Genomic DNA, 20981 nt, shown 5'->3' with positions numbered 1-20981 from the left:
ATTAAATAATATTACTTTAATGTGATAGGTTTCATAAAATTGAATAATTTAGCTTTATGAAAAAAATACATTGCCTTGTTCTTCCTTTGGAGACACATGTGTTAGAGGTCAGCATGGGTCATAGTTGGCATTTGGGAGGGAACATGTTTATGCAGCCTCACAGAGCAGAGGGCAAACTCTGAATTCTTCAACTTGTGTAGCACACAGGTTTTCCTGGCCTCTCTGTGACTAAACTATACTTCCCAATGGCTTTTGTTGCCCAAGTTCTCAGACCATTTGTTTTCCCTTTTCAGAGGATACTGAAGCACCTCTAAGAGAATTAGATAAAGGCCCTGGGCTCACCGGTATTTTTTTTTTCCCACACAGACACTCATTCAGTTTTGAATGAATATTAATGGATTTCCTTCCAAAGCAGACATTAATGGCCATATATGTGTTCAAAGTGCCAACTCATTAGCAATATCTTGCGTTTCAGTAGACTTATCCAATGAATGCCCACTGGAACAATAAAGGAGGACCATGTGGAAGGTGAAAGCAAACAAAAGAGAAGTGTGAAATGTACCATATTATTCAAATTATCAGGAGTATGAACATATGAAGACAATGCCATGTAACGTCTATAATTCAAATTCTTCTACACCTTCTTATTTAGAATGAATTGTTTTATATGGAAAATATTAATCCAAAACTATCTTTTTGGGATGCCTGGGTGGCTCAGTCAGTTAAGCTCAGGTCATGATCTCAGGGTCCTGGGATTGAGTCCCGCATCGAGCTCTCTGCTCAGTGGTGAGTCTGCTTCTAATTCTCCCTCTCCCTCTGTGATCTCTCTACTCTCACTTTCTCTCAAATAAACAAACAAAACTACTGCATTGTGCTAAACACCCACTTCACCCAGTTCCATCTTACTTTGTGCTGTAGGCGCCTAACTTCAGTGAATTGCTAAAACAAAGCTCCTTTGCTGGCTACCCAGGGCGCTCAGCCAATGAAAGATACAGGCAAAAAGTCAGAGGGCAGGAGGAATGAGAGATCTGAGTGTTTCTTCCCTTGGCTACTTCTCTGCTGAGTGATTGACTGGCAGAGGCTGTGTTATTCAAAAAGACCAAGGCTACAATCCACAGGACCTCTTCAGCCTCTTCTACCACTCCAGCTATGGCTCTTTCTGGTTCCCCTTTCCCTCAGTCCAAGGCGGTGGTAATAGCCCTGGGGTCTGCACCATCCCTTATTGCTTCCCTAAATCCTACAGATACCTTTGTAAAATCAATAAACTCTCCAAAATTGTTCGGTGTGTTTCTCTCCCAAACATTGTTGATACATTCATCCACTTCGACCCTTTTTAATTTTATGTCTCCTTTTTATTTTTATTTTTAGTTTATACTCTGTAATCTTGCATATGATGCTTTATAGACATTCTAAGATTGACTAAGTTGTTTTCAAAGATTGTAAACTTTTTGAAGGTGGAGACCATGCCTTCCATTTCTTCGTGTCCATTAGCAGGTTGAGCAAAGTAATCTGTATCAACTGATGCTTGGGTTGCTATTTCTTTTAACTTGCTGGTTGGCTTATCACAGTGGCAATGCCCAGGACTAGCAAAGGTAGTGCTATGAGAGCAAAAGTTGAGGGAAAATAAGAGCATTCCTAGCTGAAAATAAGTGTTATCCAGCTTGGGAAATGCTGTGCTTTTTCCTTAAATCTGACTTGAGAAATAAATATGGAGTAATTATAATGCTTCACTGGCCCCCAGATTTCAGCTGTGTTTATAGAATGCCAGAACAACTGGTCAGTTCAGTATCACTTAATTTTTTTAGGATTTTATTTATTTATTTGACAGAGAAAGAGGGAGCACAAACAGGAGGAGCATCAAGCAGAGAGAAAGGGAGAAGAAGGCTCCCCGCCGAGCAGGGAGCCTGAGGCAGGGCTCGATCCCAGGACACTGGGATCATGACCTGAGCCGAAGATAGCCGCCCAACTGACTGAGCCAACCAGGTGCTCCATCACTGTTATTTTTCTGATGATTTGTTTAAAGTGATACTGAACTGGGGTGCCTGGGTGGCTCAGTCGGTTGGGCAGCTACCTTCGGCTCAGGTCATGATCCCAGGGTCCTGGGATGGAGCCCCGCGTCGGGGTTCCTGCTCAGCAGAGAGCCTGCTTCTCCCTCTCCCTCTGCCTGTCACTCTGCCTACTTGTGCTATCTCTCTGTCAAATAAATAAATAAAATCTTAAAAAAAAGAAAAATAACAATGACACTTGGTGACACAGACATAACTTACAGCTTAAATCAGAAGCTGTCAGTATCACTAGGCAATATCCTGAGGAAATTATGACCCAGTGTTTTAGTAAGAGCTCTCCATGATTTCAATGATTTATAATTGTTTTTGCTATAGAGAAGGATATTAATTTCATGAGCACTTAAACAAGCTGTATGGGTTTGCCTTCCCTGCGCAGTTGATGACTTTATCTAAATTGTGGCTCTAAATACCACAAAACACCTCACTTCGGCATATCAAAATTTCCTCTGGGCTGGTGAGAGAAACCCAGGTGTTCTAACGATGCTTCACCTTGTCAGTCTACTTGGATATTTATTTCATTACCCTGTTAGAACACCAAAATTAAGTTCTTCGTATAAATGTCTACCTACCTTGGAACTAGAAATTTATGGCTCAAAAAGCCTATTTACAGTTACAGAAAGTATGGAGTTAGACAGGTGAGGTCAATATTGGTAAAATGAAGGTTGAGAGAAATAAAAATGACTTCTTTATTGAGCACACACAATGCGTCAGGTAGTCCTATGCTAAGAACTTTAGAAACATCATTTTACTTGCTCTTTACAGAAAGGTTATAAGCAAAGTATTTTTCTTTTCCCCAGTTTACAGATAGAAACACTGAGGCACAGAGAAGTTAATTAACTTGCCCTCACAACACTCATAAGTCTTAGGACTAAAATATGAATTCAGACAGCCTAGCTTCAGAGCCCATTCTTAATGACAAAATCACTACATGATATTGCCATCTTTGGGGAGTTTAGATACAAGTAAGCCTAGAATAGGCCTAAGGTTAAAATAACACCCATGTGATCAGGCAGATTTAACATTGTGGTTGATAAATACATGGAGATAACAACACAGTAGCAAAAGGAGGCTTCTGAGAGGTCAGTTAGACTTTCCAGCATCCTTACCCTAAAAGTCATGCATGTCAATAAAAAGATCCTCTTACTCTCGCTCTGACCCACTGTGATGATCCCAAGTCACCTAATGACAGGGAATGTGATTTTATAAAATGATAATCATGGAAGTAAAAAAAATTAGAAGGGCAAAGGAAAGCAACTGAAAACATGAAAGGGGGCAAGGTGATACTGAAGAAAGAAAAACTAGTATAAAATGACCTGAGACCAGGGAAAATATCACCTGGTGACCGCTGAGTGGAGGAGTCATCCCTGAAGGACTCATACTGATATTCCTGAGAAGTCAAGACAAATTGGCTTATCTTTTCTGTCCCCCAAAGTTAAGTAAATGTGCAACGCAAAAAGAATTTCATTACAATGTTTAATTTGTTTCAGGTTTTGGCAATTTAAATATTCCATTATCTGGAACCTTGCTTATGCTGAATCCCCATTCTCTGGTACTAAAGCTGGTATTCCCATTTTTAGAAGACTGGAGTGCAGCAGTCTTGGCCAGAAGTCCCGTAGGAACTGGGATGACTGGGGAACGACAAAAGATAACAATCTGGATGGGATATTTATGGTCAGGATACATTTCTGGAAAAAATTTACTCCATTGATTTTGGCTACCTCCTGATGTTTTTTTAATCCAAGAGTTAAAATGTTCAAAGTTACTCTAAAGGCAAGGGGGAAAAGCTATGTGGCCAGCAGAAAATTATTCAATCTCTCTGAGTCTTGGTTTCCTCATATGTTTTAAAAAATCTACGCTAACACCAACATTTTGAGGTTGTCATAAGCAATAAAAATAAAATGTGCTCAGGCGGCTGGGTGGCTCTGCCTTCAGCTCAGGTCATGATCCCAGAGTTCTGGGATCGAGTCCCACATCGGTCTCTCTGCTCTGTGGGGAGTCTGCTTCCCTGACCCTCCCCTGGCTCACGCACTCTCTCTCTCTCTTTCTTGCTCTCTCTCTCAAATAAACAAAATCTTTTAAAAAATAAAATCTACTTAAAAAAATAAAATAAAAAAATAAAAATAAAATGTGCTCAGTGGCTCACCCAGAGAATGACTCAAAAGTGGCACTTAGAGAGAAAGGGTGTAGCAGAATGGGTTAAGAGAAAAGCCTCCAAAGCTAGGGGGCCCTCACACTGTGATCTGCTAACTACTTGTTAGGTTGAGACCCTGGGTGAGTTATTCACCTTCTTTGTGCCTCAGTTTCCTCATCTGTAAACTGAAGATAAAAATGACATCTGTCTCATAGGTTTCTGTGAGGATGGCATGACTTGACACTCATAAACAAATTCAACTATACCTGGCACATCAGGGATCATTGAATGTCATTTGCCCCAGGAATCTGGTGTCCCGCCCCAATGTCCCATCTCTATCCCACTGCTCCAACACACCTATGCCCACATACTCCCACTGTACGTTCCTCTCTTGCAGTTGTAACTGATCCTTAGCAGCCATGTGTGTCTTTTAGTCCCTCCAGACCTGCAGGTAAAATTTCTGCAAAAGCAGCAGTGAACTGCCATGAAGATGACTGAAGATTAAGCTTTAGGATCCTTCCAAGAGGTGTCAGCAATGGGTTCACACAATCATCTGCTTTCTGATACTTTCGCAAAAGGAATGCATTTTTATATCTTGTTCCTTAAAGAAGACTGCCAAACTGTAAATGCTATAGGTTCCAATAATCTAAATCCACCTGCTCAGAATCTGAACAGTCAAGATCTGATAAACATAGAGTAAGCAACAAACACTCTACATGAAGCTATGGTGGAAAAAAAAACCCAGAAAACAAAAACTCTCACTTTTGAAATAGGGGCAGGGGAGGGGAGGGAAGGAGAGATAGGGGGAGGGAGAGAGAGAGAGAGAGAGAGAGAGAGAGAGAGAGAGAGAGAGGAGGAGAACAAGAACACTCATCCCTCTTCTTCAATATCCAGCTCCTTCTCACCCTTTGGGTCTCAGCTCAGTTAGCTCATATAAACCTTTCTTGATAATCTAACGAAAACAAGTTTCCCCTCCCCTATTGCTGTCTTTCATTTATCAGAGGTTTCTGATTATTTATCCACAGCACCATCACAATCTAGAGTTTCTGAGTATTTACGTTCAATCTCAAATTCCTTCAGTGTCTGGTCCATAGTAAAAACTCAATACATGTAGATTGAGTCACTGAATGAGTGATTCAGTGAATACATAATTCTACTTCATTTGCCAGTTCATGTCTCAGATGTAGATGCCCTTGGGAGGCCTTCCCAAAGTCCCCAAGCCTGGTTTAGGCTTCTTTCCTGTGTACCCTATGTTCACGCCTCCAGAGCATTTATCACAGCAGATGGAATTCTCTCTTCATTCTCTACTTCCCCATCCAATGGTTGGCTCCTATGGCAGACCCTGTGTATCCTTTATCATTATGTCCCCAGCACCTAGAACAGTGCCTACCCCATAGTAGGCACCCAACAGATATTTGATTTGATTAAATTATTTGATTGAGCATAAAAGTCTACAGGTTGGTACACTATTTTTAGGAAACAAGAAAACTAACATTTATTGTTAATTTGTGCCAAGTATTGAACAATCATAAGCATTTGTTATGGCAAATACTTAGCAGGGAAGGGGTATAGGTGTTTTCTCTCATTTCACAAATGAGTACAATGAGGCTCAGAGAAGTCAGGCCTTGAGGTCACAGCTAGTGAGATCAGAGTCAGCGCGGGAACCCCAGACCGGCAGGGCCTGAAGTCCCTGCTCATGCTGCTGGACCACTCTGCCCCTTGGGGACACTCATTTCATGACCCACAGGGTGCTCCTTTCTTCTGTTTGTTGTCCTGTCTTCCCACATAGCTGGTTATCTCCACTGGAACAGGAACAAAGTCTTTACCATTCTTCCCATTTTGTCAATGTTAAGAAAGTGGTTTAAACACAGTGGGATTGAAGGAGTTGCTGATTTCGGCTGCCTGAGAGAGTGAATGTTATCATGCATCTTGACATTTCACACACAAGCATCAACTTCCTCTCAGGAATGAAACCAAACATTGCCTTTCTCAATCTCTCAGGGAAAGCAGATGCTAAGTTAGAAGATATGTGAAGGGGGGAAAGAATATACAAATGACAGTACCAGTAATGGTTTTGACAGCTGCCGCTGGCTTCAGTGGTTCTCTTAAGGAATTTACCTGAGCAGAAAATGTTGGCTCCTTATAACTAGATGAAAGAATCTGAACACCATCCTGAAATCAGTGGGCACAGTGATTAGGCTAAATGAGCACCAAATGCAAAGATTACAGGTGGAAATATTTTCCCATTCCATTTTACTCAGGCTCTTCCTTCCACATACTCTTCTTTATATGCACGTTCCTCAACAGTAGAACAGGCATTCCAGAAATGTAGAAGGAAGAAGCTAGTTGAATGTGTTCTAATCCCTCCTGCTGTGTATATCTATGTGTTTTATAGATAGCACAGATAATGCACAACCCACTCGTGCTGGTGGATAGTAAGTTAAAAGCAAAACAACTGATTTCTTTCTGCAACCATAAATAATTTCTTGGAACAGGTAATGAAGAATCAGGGGAAAACATGGAGCAATTACATAGTGTAGAAAAAGTACTTGCTAAGGATTAACATATGTAGGATTTCAGATTGGATAGACTAAAGAGCTCAAAGAAATCACGTGGCCTTCTTGGACCTCATTTACACCATGTAGTCAAGTATATATGTGCTTTGGGTAGAGTGCCCTGGTGGGAATCCTGTCTCTAACACTTTGGGCAAATTCCTTTATCTTTCTGATTCTCTGTTTCTTCATCTATAAAATTGGGCTAATAATACCACCTTCCTTCATGGAGAAAAATAAATTCTAAAATGCATACAAACATGAAGTTCTTACTCTGTGGGTCAAAACTGGGTTCAAGAAATGATGCTCTATCAGTCATATCATCAAACAAGGGGTTAAGCCAGAAAACGTGTAAGAACTTTTCCTGACCCAACATTCTAGGTCTCCAAATATCAGACCCAGAAATGCACAGAGCCTGTGGCGAGAGTATTTGAAATCACAAGCATTTGTCAGAGTATCAGTGACAGAGAGTCAATGACAGAAGCCATCCTGGGGCTCCAAGAACCTGCCTTCTGTATTAAGGATGTCTTTCATTCTCTGTATTCTGATGTTTTGACACCTGGGGCCTTGTGGACTCAGGAGGGACAGCCCCTCTCAGAGTTAGCCAATTCCTGGAGACATTAAACGACTCACAGGCAGCTCATTTTTCAAATGCAAATGAATGAATCCAGAGCTCTGAATCCCCAACCACCTCCCTTACTGGGCTCTCCCACTTTGGGCCACTCTCCACCTGCCCTAATCACCCCAGGGCCAGGTGCCAGAAAACCAGGGACAGCATCTATGCCCCCCAGGGTCTGCTGGAATTCTTCAAACTAGCAATCCTAAACCTGCTGACCCCGCTGTGCCCATTCCCACCACAGAAACCACAACAGAGGCTCTTGTCACACACACACACCCACCTCCTGACCCACCCTGGTGATTCCCCTCATTCCCCTTGGGCCCCCCAGCCCATGCCTCCTTCTCGTGAGTAGACTCATGCATCCATGAGTATATAACAAACTATGTTTTCAATGGCAGTTGTCTCCAGATCTGTTGGCCCTGCCATACTTAAATAATAATAACACCTATATTTTAAAACACTGTTTTCCTCCATGCCTCACCTAAGGAAGCAAGGCTTGTAGCCTTCTCTGGGTTTCCAAGTCCTTCTCTTGTATTAGATTCTGACTAGTTACACCCTGCATACATGGTTACTATATGGAATCAGAATCCCCTTTACTTGCATGTGGTCCAGCAGCACATATTTGACAAACAGATGGCACCTTTGTGAAAAGGAAAATGTGCCCGTTAGGGAGAGCATAATGCTCAACAAGTGGTACTCCAGCTGGAGAATGGCCCCACTCGACCCTGTGGCTGGTGCCCTTGACCACTGTATAACTGTGTGTATCTGTGTGCGGCAGCCCTAGACTCTGAACATGCTGAGAATCCGTTTCCAATTAACTCAGCCTGGGCCAGAGCTTCAGAAATGAAGAAGGGAGGGAGATGGGGAGAGAGGAAGAGAAGAAGCCGAAAGACAAGGAGTGATAAAGGGCAATGCAAACAGTAATGCCCTCTGCCTCCTGCCTACCTTCCCCTGGCTCATTTAAACCTATTATTACCTAACTAAGCTATGGCTTTTTCTTTTTTTTTTTTTTTCAGATTTTTTTTTAATTATTATGTTATGTTAATCCCCATACATTTCATCATTAGTTTTTGATGTAGTGTTCCATGATTCATTGTTTGCATATAACACCCAGTGCTCCATGCAGAATGTGCCCTCTTTAATACGCATCACCAGGCTAACCCATCCCCCCACCCCTCTCCCCTCTAGAACCCTCAGTTTGTTTCTCAGAGTCCATAGTCTCTCATGGTTCGTCTCCCCCTCTAATACCCCCCTTCATTCTTCCCTTCCTGCTATCTTCTTCTTCTTCTTCTTTTTTTAACATATAACGTATTATTTGTTTCAGAGGTACAGGTCTGTGATTCAACAGTCTTACACAATTCACAGCGCTCACCATAGCACATACCCTCCCCATAAGCTAAGGCTTTTTCAAGTTAAGTCTTCATTCGTTAGAGTAAACTCTGATTTTTAGACTTAAATAATGCAGACCCAACTGAAAAAGGATACCCGTGTGCTTTCTTTAAACAAGGGAAGTTGCCATTTATTCAGGGGAACCACACTGTCAAGTCTGGCGATCTACAGAGTCTAATTTCAATAACTGCCAGCACTTTTTGCTTTGCAAATTGCTATAAGCCTCAATGCTCTCATACTAGTAATCTAAACACTAAAAATAAATACAGGTGATATTCATCTTAGTGATTGATGCTCTATTATTTTTCAATCTTCTCATTGGGAAGACATCCACTCTATATAGACTTTCTCAAAGCTAAACTATTTTTAAAATTAGAAGCAAAATTATACAGACCCCAGCTGTGAAATAGCTTTATCCAATTAAAGTGAAAAACCACACTAAATTTCTGTCCAATATATTCATAATAGCATTAAGCAGACATACAAAAAAAAAAGAAAGAAAGAATCAGACCAAGTACTTGGAATCTCTAAAATTTTCAAAATTTTTGATTTGAGAATCATAAAAATGATAATAATATAAAAATGCAATTAAAAATGTTAACTCAGTGAAGGATAAAGGGATTCATAAATGTATTAATGGAATACAAAGTTTATAACTAAGTACAAATTAACAATGACATTTATTCCAAGGCTGTAATGAACTTCCACACAGAGCAAGTGTAACATGCCCAGGAAGAAATGTCAGTGTTTTCTAGTAGCTGTTAAAATGCTTTATTTGAATGTGGACTGTTAAAAATCCAGTAAGCAATCCAGTTTGTAGACTCAGAAAACCCCTATGCAGCACAGGCAAAAGCAAACCATTGAGAGGAAAACAGGGGAGTCTTCCTACCCAGGCTCCTCCTCCTGACATATTAGAAATACTACTTGAAATCTGGCCTTAAGTTTGATGTTCCTGTGCCTGGTGGATTCCACTGGCAACCAAGCAGATTCATCACAGTGGTCACAATGTAGCACTTACCTTGAGTTGATGGTGAACTTGGTATAGTAGGAATCAGACTGGCTCAACTAGTGGGAGACCTGCTCTGGCACTGATTGTAAGGTAAGGCCAAATATTTATCCTCCCTATGTCTTGGTTTCCTAACCTGGAAATAGTCCTACTCATGGACAGTTTAAAACTAATAAAGTAATCAGAATCATATCAACAACCTCAGCCTATCTGGGTAAAGATATGGAACTTTCAGTGCCCAACCCCAACCCCAACCTCTGGGAGGGGAGAGGTACTGGAGACTGAGTTAATCGCCAATAGCCAATGATTTAATCAACAATGCTGATGTAACAGAAGCTCCATAAATATCCTAAAAGATGAGGTTCAGAGAGCTTCTGGGTTGGTGAACACATCAAGGTGCTGGGAGTATGGCATGCCCAGAGAGGGCATGGAAGCTGCGTCTACCCTCCTTCCCTGAAACTGCCCTATTCTTCTCTCCTGTTTGGCTGCTACTGAGTTCTATCCTTTATAATAAACAGGTAATAGTAAGTGAACTGTGAGCTATTCTAACAAATTATCGACTCTGAGGGGTGGAGTAATGGGACCCCCCCCCCCCATTTAGAGCTTGTAGGTCAGAATCAGAAGCATAGGTAGCCCAGACTTGTGAGTGGAGTCTGAAGTGAGAGAGGGCAGTGTGGCGGAATGGGGCCCTTTATCTCTGGGGTCTGTGCTAACTCCACATAGTTAGTATCAGAATTGAATTAAATTGTAAGACAGCTAGTTGATGTCTACAGAGAGCTGAAGAATTGACTGGTCTAGAAAACCCACACATTTGGTGTCAGAAGTGTGAGGAGGAACAGACTTTGCAGTATAAGCTAAGATGATTGTGGATACCCGAAAGAGTCAGTTACAAATTAATGTAAGTACATAAAAATACCATAAGCTGGGAGAAATAGTTAATTGGTTATTAAAATACTACGAGATAAAAAATCATCAATGCCAAATATATTCCCAAATAAATGATTTGTTGAAATACTAAATGCTAAAAACTGTACACAGCTAAATATTTTCCAACATACTTACATGACAGCATAAAGCAAAGATCCCTAGAATTACTATAGTTATACCTATACTTAGGCATACCACCCTATTACTCTTTTGGTTTTTGGTGGGTTTTTTTGTTTGTTGGTTGGTTTTCACCCTATTACTCTTTATCCTATCATCCTCGGCATGCCTAAATTCATTAAAATGGCCAAACTTTTTCAAAATTTTCTTCATTTAAGATTGCCATCATTTAAGATTGCCATCTTCACGAAAACACCACCATATTCAAGAAGACTTGATTATGGCAGCTTGGTAAAGGGGAACAAGCCCAAGCATTAGTATCTGATAGACCCATCCTGGAATCAGCCACTCATCACATCATCTTGGGCAAGCTACTAAACTTGCCTTACCTTCAGATTTCTCAAGGCAAATAAGAATAAGAATAATAATAAATGCAAAGTTGGATTGTTGTGGGAATTAGAGCTAAAGCAAAGATAATGCCTGGCATATGGCAGATGTTCAATAAATGCCAGTTACCTATAATACTTACACAGTTGGTATTTGCTTATAGAAGTTTATAATTACTCCATGAATGTTAATTTCTTTTTCCAACCAACTATAAGTTCAGTGAGCACAAAATCTTTTTATAGTACTTCTTTTGAATGTTTCACAGTCTAGTAGACCAGTTGGTATACAGCAGCACAAAATCCAAATTCACATCCCTAGAATCATAGATACATTAAGAGTTCTTAATAACCCTAAAGAGGAAGAAATGAGACAGCTTTAATTATGAAGATAACAGTGACCATCAAACTACTGTTGTGACTAAGGAGAGGGCAAGGTGGAGGATTCCTGAGTGGCTGACCCCTGAGGGAGTGCAGATATCCACGGAATGAGAGAATGGAAGCCCTTGAATGAAGTCCTGGGCTGAACTGGGCTGTGAAGAGAGTTGAAGGTTTTGGAAGAATGGTGGATTATAGAAGATTAGAGACAAATTTAAAGAGAGTTGTATGTCAGGGCTTTTTGAGTAAAGTGATGGGGAGGTGAGAAGCATGAGGAAGTATGAGTGTGGAGACAGCTGAAAGATCTGAGTTAAGCTTAGAGTGGCTTAAAGAAGAGCAATTTTCATCCATGAGTAAGACTTACACAGAAGTAACTTCATTTCAACCCCCCCAGAAAGGTCAATGAATCAGCTCTGGTCTGGTACTGGCATTGATTGTTTTGAAGAAAATACGTTTTTAAATATGAAATACTTTATAATTCTCAAAAACCATTTATATTATTTGAAATATATCTGTTTTACATTAAGAACAGATAATTATGTACCACTACATTTCTGTTAAAAACCTAGATTGAGAAGTTGCTAGAGATTATTAGACTACGTTGATGTTTTACCTAAATGATCACAACAGCCATCTTTAAGCATCTGTAAGGTATAAAGCAGTGAGGAGAAACTAGGAGCTGTCAGCCAAAGGAATGTTCTTTTAGTAGCAGAAAAAACACGGTCAGAGAATTTAGAGATGTCTGGTTACAAAATTAATTTAATTTTCAATTCACCAAAGCTTCTCAGAGTTAAGGGGCCTTTCTTAAACCTGAATATAAAAGTTATTTCGATAATGACAGTGGATTGCCTAAGGCTCAAAAGGAAGAAAATAAATCAGGACCCAAATGTGAAGCAATGAACATAGCTCTTTCTGTCTCCATAGACAGAACTGTGTGTTTAAGTTCCAAAGAGGGACCCTCTCAACAAAAATGACTTTGGGGACTGGAAGAGTAGTGAAGGGGACTACTTTTCCAAGCTCTTACACCAGTTCTAATTAGACTTGGAAGACTCCAGAGTTAAAAGAAGAAAAAGAGTAAGAGTCTATTGTAAACTTCCTAGAAGGATACCTGTCTGTGTACATACCTACATCTTTAAATTTACTCCTAAGAGCTTTAAGATACTTAAAGGTCATTCAGTTTATACAGATATTTTAATAGTGTTATTTATTTTTTAGAAAAGTTTAAATGCTACACTCTGGGATTTATCTTTCTTTCAGCTCTCCCTATTTGAGGAAGGAGATTTATCATCAGTGCTAAAGATCAACCCTGGGGCCAGCACAGAATGGTAGTAGGTATCAGAAATGTCTCAGAAGAAGATAGAAAACACCTCTTGGGAGCAAATGCCTTTTTATAGCTCAAGTCAATTTGAGTGGCAGAGGCACAAATAAACAGGAAAAAGGAGTCAAAACTTACTGTGGAAATGTTCCACACCATTGTACCCATATATTACATGATATACAAAAAAATCCTTACTACATAATTCTCTCTTGGTATGGTATGACTAATTTTCACTTCATTCTTATATTACCTTGAACCTGTTACCCACATACATTTTTTTTTCTGTTTCTCACTTGCTATTCTCCATTCTCTCCCAACATTTAGTTAAAGAAATTTTGATCTTCTGCAGCAGTGGAAAGAGGCAGAAAGTTAGCCAAATGGTCTCAAAACTTATTGGGAAACCTTCTGCTTAGAGGAAAACCTTGTTTAAAGTAAATATTTTATCTCATTTGTTTTGTTTTGTTTTGTTTGTATACATAAACATAACTCATAGAGCTGAGAAAACAGTCTGTGAAGTATAAATAGACCATGTTCAAAGTTTTATCTGGAGCTTTATAAAGGGACCAAACCTAAGTTTTCTCTATGTATGATCATTTACCTTCTTCTTCATAGTGCCCAGGACAGCATGCTTCCTATGACCTAAAAGGCTAGATTGACTTTGCCTATTTTGGAGATTACAAAAGTGAAATTGAGGGCTGCACAGACTTGTTCAAGGTCATACAGATGATAAAAGGCAGAGCATAGCTTCTCACTGATTGTTCCTTCTACCACCAGCACAACACATAATTGGATTTCCTTTCTTCTGAAGACTCTAAGAAGGATCATTTGACAACAAGGCATAATTTAGCCTCCATACCTTAAAGAGGCATCACTCTACTATCTTTGAAACAGAATAGAATTTTCCAAGCAAAGAACCTGGAAATGGAAGCTATGGACGCCATGGGGACAGAACAAGGCAGAAAGCATTTCCCTTAAATACATCTATGTTCAATGCCCTAGACTGAAGAACATTGTCATTTCAAAGTCACTTACCCAAATCTGAAGCTTGATTCTCTTTTCATTTTTGAATACGGTTTTTACTTTGAAATCGATCCCAACTGTGCTGACGAATGCAGATGTAAAGGAGTCATCTGCATAACGGAACAGGAAAGATGTTTTCCCCACACTGCTGTTGCCGATGATGAGCAATTTGAACATGTAGTCGAAGTTCTGATCAGAGGAGTCTTTCTGGCCATACCGGGCATCTTGGGAAGAGGCCATCTGTGGTTAAAAAAAAGAGAGAGAGCAAGAGAGAGACGTGGATCAGTCTTCCATTTGATATGAAGCTAGCAGCACATTCATTATTGGCCTTGCCAGAAACAGATGTCAGACCACTCAGGAGACCAGTTGAGCATCCTCCCCAGTTTTCCTCTGATGCTGGTATCCATGGCAATAATTGCCTGCTGGAAGACAGAAGAGCAAATCTTACAGCTCTTTCCAGCTGTGTTGGTGTTTGTCACTGCTCAGCATTCAGAACCAATCAATCAAAGACACCAAAGGAGACATCTATAAGGGTTACATGAAAAGCAAAGATATGAGGAACTGGCCAGAGCATGTGGGCTCTGAAACTTTATAATCCCAGTGATAGACACACTAGTGTCTGAACAGCATGGTGTTTCTTACTGAATTATCTGAATATTAGAGTCTCTCTTATTTCCTAGGAAAGTGCACCCAAAGCATGTATCTATTTCATCTATTAACATCACATTAAAGCAACATCCTAAAATAAATGGCAGTCCCTTCAAATTAAAAATGACGATGGCAAGTATTTATAGTTCAAACACTGTGAGAAACTTATTTAACCCTAACAACAACCCAGTGAAGTAGGTTCATATGCAAATGAGAAAATTGAGGCTCAGAGTTATTAAGTAATGTGCTCAAGTTCACACAGGTGATGAGTAGTAGAAGAGAGAATTCAAATCAGGTAATGTCGTGACAGGGCTCACATTCTTAACCTCTACTCTAGCTTTCAATGATGACTAGGGAAATATGCACATGTGCTCTAAAAGACAATGTAGGAAATATTCATTATGAAATGCAACACTGAAGAATCCTAGCTGGGTTCAAACCTTGGCTCTACCATTTCCTGGCTGTGTGACTTTGGGTTGGCTTATTATTTTAAAATAGTGTGTCTCAGTTTTTTTCTCTTACATGAAATGGGAAAAAAATATTATCTAACTTGGAACATTTGTAAAAGAATAGATGATATATCTGTAAAGCGGATATGTGAAGCACCTAGCATAGCATAGAGAATGATCTTTATTATTAATTATAAATGCTTTATATGGATGTTGATTTTTTTCTCACTTTTTTGATGATCACCTTAATATCACCAAAGTTGATGCTGCCTTACTTCTTAAGGATTTTATTCATTTATTTTAGGGAGAGAGAGAGAGAGAGAGAGAGCAAGCAGCAGGAGGAGCAAAAGGGGAGGGAGAGGAGAGAATCTCAAGCAGACTCTGGGCTAAGCATGGAGCTAAGGTGGGGCTCGAACCCACGATACTGAGATCATGACCTGAACCAAAACCAAGAGTAGGACACTCAACCAACTGAGCCACCCTGGTACCCAGTGATGCTGCATTACTTCTAAGTGCCATTCGGCTCAAAAGAAGTGTTTAGATGGTGAATCGCACTGATTAGTGCATTTACTTACATTTTCTGATGCTATGAATTCTTTGGCAATTGCTGTGGTATCCAACATACCCCAACATATTAGCCACTAGTCACAAATACCTCCTTATATTTAAATTAATTAAAATCACATAAAATTTAAAATTCATTTCCCTAGTCACACTGGCAACATTTCATGTGCACAATAGACAATAGCCACAGGTGGCCAGAAGCAACAATACTGGACAGACAGGTACAGGGCACTGGCATAACTGCAGAAAATTCTATTGCGCAGTGCTAGGCTAGACAGATAGTCTTTTTTTCATTTCCAATAAAATCTGACGAATAATTATCTTTCTCTTGGGGAAGGTGGCCAAGAGAGAAGCCTAAGAAGATAGTAGAATGCTTGAAACAGTAAATAGTGCTCAACCTCATCTAAGACAGCATCAGCTGTTCAAGTCACATGCGTTGTGTTTATAAACAATTAAGGCAAAGGGGGAAAAAGGAGATGGTGAGATAAATATATCCTCTTTCTACAGATACTTAGTGCCAGTAAGAGAACACAATTATATGTATAAGAATATAGGAATAAGGACAAACAGAAAATCTGTATGTATTATTAAATTTAAGGGCAATACAAATTTTGATTACATTGCACACTTATTAAATATCAGCTTAAGCATTTGTCTTTTTAAGTCCATGTAACCACACCGATGTCTTCAATAATTACAAGTTGGAATGAGTGCTGGTGAGCGAAACTGGGCCACTACAACAGGCAGATATGATTTTCCCTTCTGGCCCAGGCATCTACATGCTAAAGTAAACCTCCCCCAACACAAGCAGCCAGCCAAAGACAAAAACAGGATTATAACTGTGGACTATAAGTTTGAACAACGATGTCTTGCTCTGATGACTTCTGACGCCCCAGAAAGTCAGGAAACTGTTTCATGTGGCACCCCCATTCCCAAAAACATAGTCCTTTCACCAATTAATACAACCCTCCTCCCTATGGAAGTGCTAAGTTCAGCCAAGCCTGCAAATGGCCTTTATTAAGATCTTTTATAGGAACCGGCCCAGATGCTAGGTTCTGGGTTAAGAATGTTCAGCTAAGCCACAGTCAGAAAATAGACACTACAACTTTCCTAGAGCTGCCCATACTCAGCCTGATAGCCTATCATATATTGCATCCCATCACTATAGGGTGGTATCCAACTGAGTCCTGTGGATCTCCAGGATGCCTCACAAGAAAATGTGACTGACAGCTGCTATCAATCCCAAATCCTATTCCAAAAGTGGATTACAAAACCTGCAGCAATATCAACATCATCAATACAGAGACTTTTTGAATATAGTTATAGAGATTTAGATGGAGAAAACCATATTGGGGCTTTCTCTGGGATGAGAAATTGAGGATGTTTAATTTCAAGGGCTGATATACCCTGCAGTGTCAGTAGCAAAGAAGGTGGTGGGAGCACAGAAGGTGTCTAGGATGAAGGAGGACAAAGCTGGTAAACAGGTGTATCCAGAGCCTCTACAGGACTAATTAGAAGAGTTTCCTAACATGCTATTCTTGGAGATAATTTTTTTTAACTATTTCTTGATTTATATACACAGTAAGATTCACAAAGAACCAAAAAAAATGTGCATTGGGAATGCATAGGTCTTTCATTAAAATTCAGAATGATGAAATACATCCTGGCCCAGAGGATTGAGAAAGAAATTTCCCTAATCTTAATGAGAATGGAAATGAAGCAGTTTGACAGCATATGAATGTCAAAGACACTTGTCTTCACTATGTCAATTTATTGACACTTCTAAATACTAAGTCGTGTGAACATTTTCATAGTTTTCATGGAAAAATATAGCTGATATTTGAAAACATGAGTACATATGAAGTAACCTCCCAGAAAGTAAATCAGATTTCATAAAAGATAACTCTTGATAAAAGGTGACTCTTTAAATTGCATTAATCTTGAATTAATTCAAAAAAATCAGGGAGTTGGAAAGAATCTTCAAAGTAGTCCAACCTTCTCCTCATTCCAAGAGTTCCTTCTGCTGGCATCTCAACATCTCAAGTTAGTATTCTAGCTGGGCCCTTCACACAGAGTGACAAAAAGTTTACTACGAGGTTGTGAAGTACCATATTCCATTGCCGAACAACTGCAATTTTTATAAATTTCTTTCTTAAAGTTAAAATCTCCTTCCCTATAGCTTCTTCCCATGTGTTCTGGATTCTGCCTTATAAATCAAGGGAGTTGATTCCTCTCCCATCTGAGAGAACTTGAGATGACTGAAGGAACAAATCACAGCCCCATACACTTCCTCTCACTTGAATGATCCCAATTGCCTTACACTTTTCCCCACACAAGTCATGTCGGAAAAATCCCCCATATCCTGCTAGATTAACTGACATCTCTCCAGATGTCAAAGACCCATGTGTGGCTCCTGAAATTGGTCACAATATTCCAGATACAGTAGGGCAGAGTAAAATGCGACTATTATATTTTATCACAGCTCACTTAATTAGGTCTCCTCAAATGCTCAGGACGTTTTTCACATTAACTGTAATAAACATAGGTCTCCTCTATCCCCATTCTATACTTGGGCAATTGATTTTTTTTAATGGAAATGCCAACATTTATATGTACCCTGTTACATTTCCTCTTGTTTGTTTTGATTTACAATTCAATTCTGATCTGATAATTTTATGTCTTTTCATCAAAAACATTGGTTATCTCTTCCAGATATGCCATTCCTAAGTTTGATCAGTATGCATTTTACATATTCATTTAAGGCTCTGATCAAAATGCTAATCAGTTTGTAGACAAAAAACAATAAACCTTTTACCCTGTTGAATATATATAAATCTATAGATGAGACCTCTACAATAGGTCATCAAGGAATTTGGCAAACTTAAAGCAAAGCCTTAACCTCTGGGACTTGGTGCACTGGGAAACAATTAGGTGTGCCTTGGTTCAACAACAGGTGAACAGATCCTGGATTTAATTGATGTGCCAGTTTTAATTTCAATTCTAGTTTCCCCAGAAGTCCTACTGACTAGGGACCAAACAGATTACTTCTGACTAACACATGCAATCACAGACTACTTCAGAATTTTTGACATTTGTTTTTCAAAATAAATGGGAAAAGCAAATTACTTTCAGGGATTCCTCTGGGCACTTAAGAATCTAAACTACACTAAGCTATTTTGTGGATCTCATGAGAAAAACAAAAAGAAGTCATTTTAAATGTACTACATTCCCACTACTTCTAGTGATATCAGCCTGAGGGTCAATGGGAAGATGAACGAGGGTAAATTATCCAGAAAAGGACATGCAGTTCTTTGAAACTGGAAGGATGAAAATGAGGATGGGGTGTATGTATTGGAAGTATAGAAATACATCAAGTAGTTTCAAATCTTTATCATTGTTGCCTGGGAAAAAAAGAAAAATCATAATAAAAAGAATTATTCCTGAGAACTCTAAAGTCAAAACTAAAATTTTAAAACCAACCAGGAAAATATGAAAAGTTAGGGTTCCCAAATGTCCATCATCTGGCCCCCAGATGATTTCTCCTGGGGAAGGTCTTGGTCTGTGCAATTCGTTGCCTCCCTGTTTGTCTCTCGGAATGGACCGGAATTGTGATGCTCTTTGCAGTCTCTGGCCAGCAATTTCTCCGTGTGTGTGTGTGTGTGTGTGTGTGTGTGTGTGTTGTCTGCTGCTCTTGGCTCTGAAATGAGCCAGGGGAGAAGCAATAAAATACTTCTCATGTCGCTGTGGACACATCACCACTGAGCTGAGAAGATGCTGTCCAGGAAACTGGAAGCAGCCAAGGCACTAGACAATTCAAAGTCGAACACTGGCTCCGAAGCAAACGGCCTGGAAAAGTAGGGCAGCACTCAGAAATTGCCCTTGTCTCTTTTCTTTGTGTCAGCAGGGAGTGAATTACTCTTTCACAGTACTCAGGGGAGAGTGTATATGACGGTATGCCAAATGATATTAATGCTTCCAAGATGTAAATCACTGTATATTTTAAAGGCGTTGCTTAAGCTACATTTTACAGTACTCCTTTCAGCCCATCTCTGGATCCCCATCTCCTGGATAGCTTCTCTCGTAGATGAGTAAAACTTTCAGCTTATGTTAAATGGTAAAATCACCACAATAACAGCCCTTACAGGCACTGTACTGCGTGCTTTCCACACATGATCACACCTGATCCTATCACTGCTCCAGTATATCACTATCTATTAGTACCCCCATGTTAGCAAAACAGTATGCTCTGGGTGTATTTAAAAAGGGCTCCTTCTCCCTCCCCCTGCCAAAAGCATGAGGGGATTTTCTCTAACCCTCACTGTGAGAACTTGACAGGGGTCCCGAGGGTAAAATTCACACAAGTGTGCCCTCCCCCAAACTGCACCCCCTGGAGCTTTTATCTCTTGGACTTGTCCACCCTGAGCCACCAGAATCTCATCAATTACAGTTCAGGTTTTCCTACCCCAGTAGTGGTTCTCATGGGAGTTTCTGTTCCAGGCATTTGTGATTTTCTTTATCAGGTTATCAGTCTCTCCTATCTAAGGGGCAGCATTTTTCTCTCTGACCTCAATTCTCTAATGAACCTAAGAGTTGGTAATTTTCATTTTGTGTAGTTTATTTCTTATGTGAGGATGGGAGTAACAACTTCCAAGCTCCTTATGCACTGGAGTGGAAACCAGAAGTCATTATCCCCATTCTGAAGAAGAAATTAAGGTAAGAGTATTTAAGAGGAAATTTTGGTAGAGGGGTCCTTGTTTTTCAGTAGGTTATCCTGATTTCTCTCAGCATGTGTACTGAGCCCTCATTATCTGGACCAAATGTGTTCTTCAACACATTTGGGTTCAGCTAGTTCACTCTTCTCTTCACCAAACTAGCGAGCCTCAAATTCCAACCACAGAGGAAAATATTGGAGGAGGTATTTTTCAGACTCTTTGCTTCTAGAAAAAAATCTATTCCTTTGTTGAAGAAAGGCATGATCTAATCTTGATATATTTTAAAATTCATTATAATGGTTTTTTAATCTTGGAAATCTAGATGTATATAGAAAAACGAAGCGTATCAAACCATGTAAAAACAATTCCTACTAGTATTGAAGACCACTGTTCTCCAGCCCACACTGGAGTTCACTCCTGGTATAGTTACAGAGTGTTCCCAGAGGGAGAGGGAGCATGTATGGGGGCTGTGCAGCAGCACAGTAGAGGGGATGCCCAGTCCACAGAGAGAGAAGAGTGTAAACAAGGTTTTCTGGGAAGGGAACCACATGGCTGGGAGAGCTCTCCAGATTGGTAGGATATAATCCTGACAGCTGCAATAAAGTAGAACCCTGGTCCCAGCAGTGCCTGCACATCCTCATGAATGCTGAAGCCAGAGGGTCATTAGTGCAGTCCTGCAATGCTGATGAGCACCGTAGCTAA

The 20981-nt window shown here is 39.9% G+C and overlaps 1 protein-coding gene across 2 annotated transcripts in view; it reads right to left on the bottom strand.

The window, feature by feature from the left end:
* RAB3C (RAB3C, member RAS oncogene family) overlaps window positions 1–20303 on the bottom strand; it is a 269954-nt gene extending 249651 nt beyond the window's left edge. The window contains exons 1-2 of one of the 2 annotated variants that reach the window (XM_088023640.1): window positions 20291–20303; window positions 13919–14151 (exon numbers count right to left, since the gene is read on the bottom strand). In XM_088023640.1, the coding sequence (XP_087879766.1) occupies window positions 13919–14146 (228 nt within the window). In that variant the 5' untranslated portion in view covers window positions 14147–14151; window positions 20291–20303. Of the gene's footprint in view, window positions 1–13918; window positions 14152–20290 lie in introns of those variants that run through there. The other variant, XM_028119104.2, reaches the window with a different exon arrangement.
* Between the last annotated feature and the right edge of the window lie 678 nt (window positions 20304–20981).

Source organism: Eumetopias jubatus, unplaced genomic scaffold (assembly GCF_037043125.1).
Source record: "Eumetopias jubatus isolate StellerSeaLion01/CBP00866 unplaced genomic scaffold, mEumJub1_p1.0 scaffold_5, whole genome shotgun sequence".
Taxonomy (NCBI): Eukaryota; Metazoa; Chordata; class Mammalia; order Carnivora; family Otariidae; genus Eumetopias; species Eumetopias jubatus.
Note: the sequence above shows the minus strand (reverse complement) of the source record. Positions and strands in the feature narration are given on the sequence as shown.